The sequence below is a fragment of the Pelodiscus sinensis genome, chromosome 11 (genome assembly GCF_049634645.1).
Source record: "Pelodiscus sinensis isolate JC-2024 chromosome 11, ASM4963464v1, whole genome shotgun sequence".
Lineage (NCBI taxonomy): Eukaryota > Metazoa > Chordata > Testudines > Trionychidae > Pelodiscus > Pelodiscus sinensis.
This window is the reverse complement of record NC_134721.1, coordinates 45840981-45844172: the sequence shown is the minus strand read 5'-3', so window position 1 is coordinate 45844172 and position 3192 is coordinate 45840981. Positions and strand designations below refer to the sequence as shown.

Genomic DNA, 3192 nt, shown 5'->3' with positions numbered 1-3192 from the left:
GGGCACTGACGATACAAAGGCTGAGAGAGAGACAGGGGCAGCCAGAGCAGCTGAGGAGGGGAAAGATTTTTGTCAGTCTTGGCTGTTAAAAAACCTAAACGCGAGATGTTTTCCCTGCTCTGTGGTATCCGAGAGCCATAGGCCTTTCCTCCCACAGCTAGATCGCTGGGACCAGTTCCCTAGGCGGGGGGGCAGCGCCGGGCTGGGCTCCCGGGGCGGGGGGAGTCCCGCTGGACAGGCCCTGGCCGGGCTGAGCTATGGGGTTGGGCCCGCCTGGGGCAGGGGGCTGGACTCGCTCCTGGGGCTCTCCCCGCTGTGCGCCCCCCCCTCGGCGCACTCACAGCGCAGCAGGAGCCGCCCTCAGCGTCGCTCCCCTCAGTCTTCCCTTTCGTGCGAGAGGGAGTGCGCGCGTGGCCGCCAACGGAGCCAATCATCGCCGTTGACGCAAAGGCTGCTGGGAAACAGAGCTATAAAAGCCCGGGAGCTATTTACGTTTTATGTCTCCTGAGTTTGCTGGAGTTCTTGCGCCTGCGCACTTGGGGCGAGGCGGGACAGGACTCAGTACTGGGCGGGGGGGTGTCTCATAGCAACGGGAGAGCGGGGGCGCTGCGCGCGCGCGTTGCTGTTGCCTTGTGCTTCGGGTCGGCGGGGGGGCGGGGCCGTTCTCCCGCGCAGGCGCAGTGCGGGGCGGCCGCCATGTCGCTGCAGGAGGACCCGGTGCAGCGCGAGATCCACCAGGACTGGGCCAACCGCGAGTACATCGAGGTGATCACCAGCTCCATCAAGAAGATCGCGGACTTCCTCAACTCCTTCGGTGCGTGCCCCGCCCCGCCCCTCCGCCTGCTCCGGCCCCGCCCCCGCGCCCTCCCCGGCCCTCCTGGCCCCGCCCCCGCGGCCCAGCCCCTCCGGCCGCGCCCCCCGCGGCCCCTCCTGGCCCCGCCCCCGCGGCCCAGCCTCCCCGGCCCCGCCCCCGCGCCCTCCCCGGCCCGGCCCCTCCCGCGGCCCTTCCGGCCCCGCCCCCACGGCCCCGGCCCTCCCACACCGGCCCTCCTCGCGGCCCTGCCCCGCCCCCAGCACTTCTGGCCCTGCCCCCACGGCCCCGCCCCTCCTCCCCCGGCCCTCCTAGCCCGGCCCCTCCCACCCCGGCCCTCCTCGCGGCCCTGCCCCGCCCCCCTTGGCCCCGCCCCCGCTCTAACGGCCCCTTCTCCCGCAGACATGTCCTGCCGCTCCCGCCTCGCCACCCTCAACGAGAAGCTGACGGCGCTGGAGCGACGCATCGAGTACATCGAGGCCCGGGTGAGGGCGGGGCCGGGAGCCCGGGAAGGGGGACGCCGGCCCGGGAGGAGCCTGGCCTGCGGGCTCCTCGTTCCCTTCCCCGGCCCCTCGCTGAGCAGGCTGTGCTCTCCTTTGCAGGTGACGAAGGGCGAAACGCTGACCTAGCTGCAGACGCCGGTGGGGAGCCGACCCGGAGAAGACCGGGCTGCTGCGCCGCAGCCGACTGCCGGGATCTGATTTCTTACTTTCTGCCATTGGCGGGACTTTGGCTTGTTTCTGCCCCGGTAGCCCTGCCTTGGGCGCGTGGCTCCAGGGCGACTCCAGAGAGAGTTGATAACATGCCAACGAGCACGTTGAATGCAGTAATTTTAGCCAGAGTCGTGCACCAGTTAACTCCTCAGCCCCTTAACCTCTCTCTCATTCCCCGCTATGCATGTAGAACTCCTCCTGCACTTTGTAACTGCAGCGTCTCGCTGGCCACAGGTCTCTTTCCGGGAAGAAAACCTCTCTTGGAGCTGACCGGCTGAAGGCCTGATGTTTGGGAGCCACCCCGCCGATGGTTTCGGTTCCTTTAGCAAGCGCTGCAACTTGTGTCTCTTAAGCAAAAACATCAAGTGTCTCCCTCCTTCCAGCCCGGAAGCAGAGCAGTAGATGTGCAGTGTCTGGATGGGGCAGGGAGATAGGTAATGTGCCAAGATCAGCTCTCTGGGCAGGGTGGGTTTCAGAGTTTTCTATGTCTTTTGTATTGTGTAGTGTCACATGGGGGGTGTCTCCCGGTTGTGTTACCACAATAAACTGTCTCTGCTGAGGGGGTCTGGGCTGATCTCTAGCTGGAGTGCACATCTGGATTGCCAGGGGCGGGGGCAGGAGCGTGGCCATGGAGGGCAGATGGGCTAGGGGAATCACAATGTTACTGTAACAGGCACAGTTGCCTCTGTTCTCCTCTTCCCACCCCCGTGGGCTTTGCTCCTACCACCATTACCCCCCAAAAGGATTGACTGGTGCTGCTGTGCTGCACATGGGTGTGTTCTCACCCCGCTGAGTTGCTGTCTGGCTCTCTGCAGCCAGCGCTGCCATGGGTCTGTGGATCCCATCTGAAAGGCATGAGCATGTCATGGCCACTGGTTTCTGACCCTTGGGGGCTGACTGGTCACGTCAACAAGTGGGGCTAGAAAGCGATGGATTTTAAAGAAAACTGAATTCCAAAACTAGGAACATGACCACTCCAGGGGGATGGTTTCTCTCACTGTGCGTCTAAGCCGGGCCTGGGCAAAATATGGCCTGTGGGCCGGACCCGGTCTACCCAGCCACTAAAGCTGGCCTGCAGCTAGACGCTGATCTTGCGGAAAATAAAGCCTTTTCTGAAAGATCCCTTATCCCTCTATGAAATAAGGGATCTTTCGGAAAAGGCTTTATTTTCTGCAAGATCAGTGTCTAGACTGGTGCTTTTCTCCGGCAAAGCTCCGTGTTGAAAAAAAGCAGCAGCCATTTTTATGCTAATGAAGTGGGGGAGATTTAAATCCCCTCTTCATTAGCAATTGCAATACAAAAAGGGATGTAGTTGAGAGTAGCCCAACTGTCTCCTGGCCCTGTTCCCCTTGGGACGCGCTGGGATGATGCTCTGTGCAGTTCCACAAGCTTAACATCCGCTGGCTAAGGGGTCTGCTCCTGAGTCTCACGCCCCAGCCTGTCACCTGCTGTGAGGCACAGGGGTGGAAAAAGGGACAGGAAATCCAAATAAGTGCAGTAAAGACAGACAATTGGAAACTGAATTCCCTTAAGAGGAGACAGGCAGGTGTCTGATCTGCCATCCACAGGCTCGGGAGGAAGCCAGGCTGAGAGCGCGCTGCCCTGGGGTCAGAGAGCTCCCGCAGTCCCTGTAGGGAAACCCAACTGCTCCCATCAGACGGGGGCAGA

General features: G+C 62.4%; 1 protein-coding gene across 2 annotated transcripts; it reads left to right on the top strand.

Annotated features, from left to right (window-relative positions):
* Positions 1 to 634: 634 nt before the first annotated feature.
* LOC142830975 (putative protein BRICK1) lies at positions 635 to 2083 on the top strand. 2 transcript variants are annotated; one of them, XM_075939577.1, is made up of 3 exons: positions 645 to 814; positions 1214 to 1296; positions 1414 to 2083. In XM_075939577.1, exons 1-3 carry the CDS (start codon positions 697 to 699, stop codon positions 1438 to 1440), a joined length of 228 nt encoding a protein of 75 aa, XP_075795692.1. In that variant the 5' UTR covers positions 645 to 696; the 3' UTR covers positions 1441 to 2083. The 2 variants fall into 2 exon arrangements, with proteins under 2 accessions (XP_075795691.1, XP_075795692.1); XM_075939576.1 differs by lacking the exon at positions 1214 to 1296 and having other exon boundaries at positions 635 to 814.
* The last annotated feature ends 1109 nt before the right edge of the window (positions 2084 to 3192 follow it).

What these genes read in the sequence shown, in the direction of transcription:
- LOC142830975 (XM_075939576.1), top strand. Translation starts at nt 697, where the DNA reads ATGTCGCTGCAGGAGGACCCGGTGCAGCGCGAGATCCACCAGGACTGG. An exon ending in GGACTTCCTCAACTCCTTCG is followed by an intron (nt 815 to 1,413) that starts GTGCGTGCCCCG and finishes TCTCCTTTGCAG; the next exon opens with GTGACGAAGGGCGAAACGCT.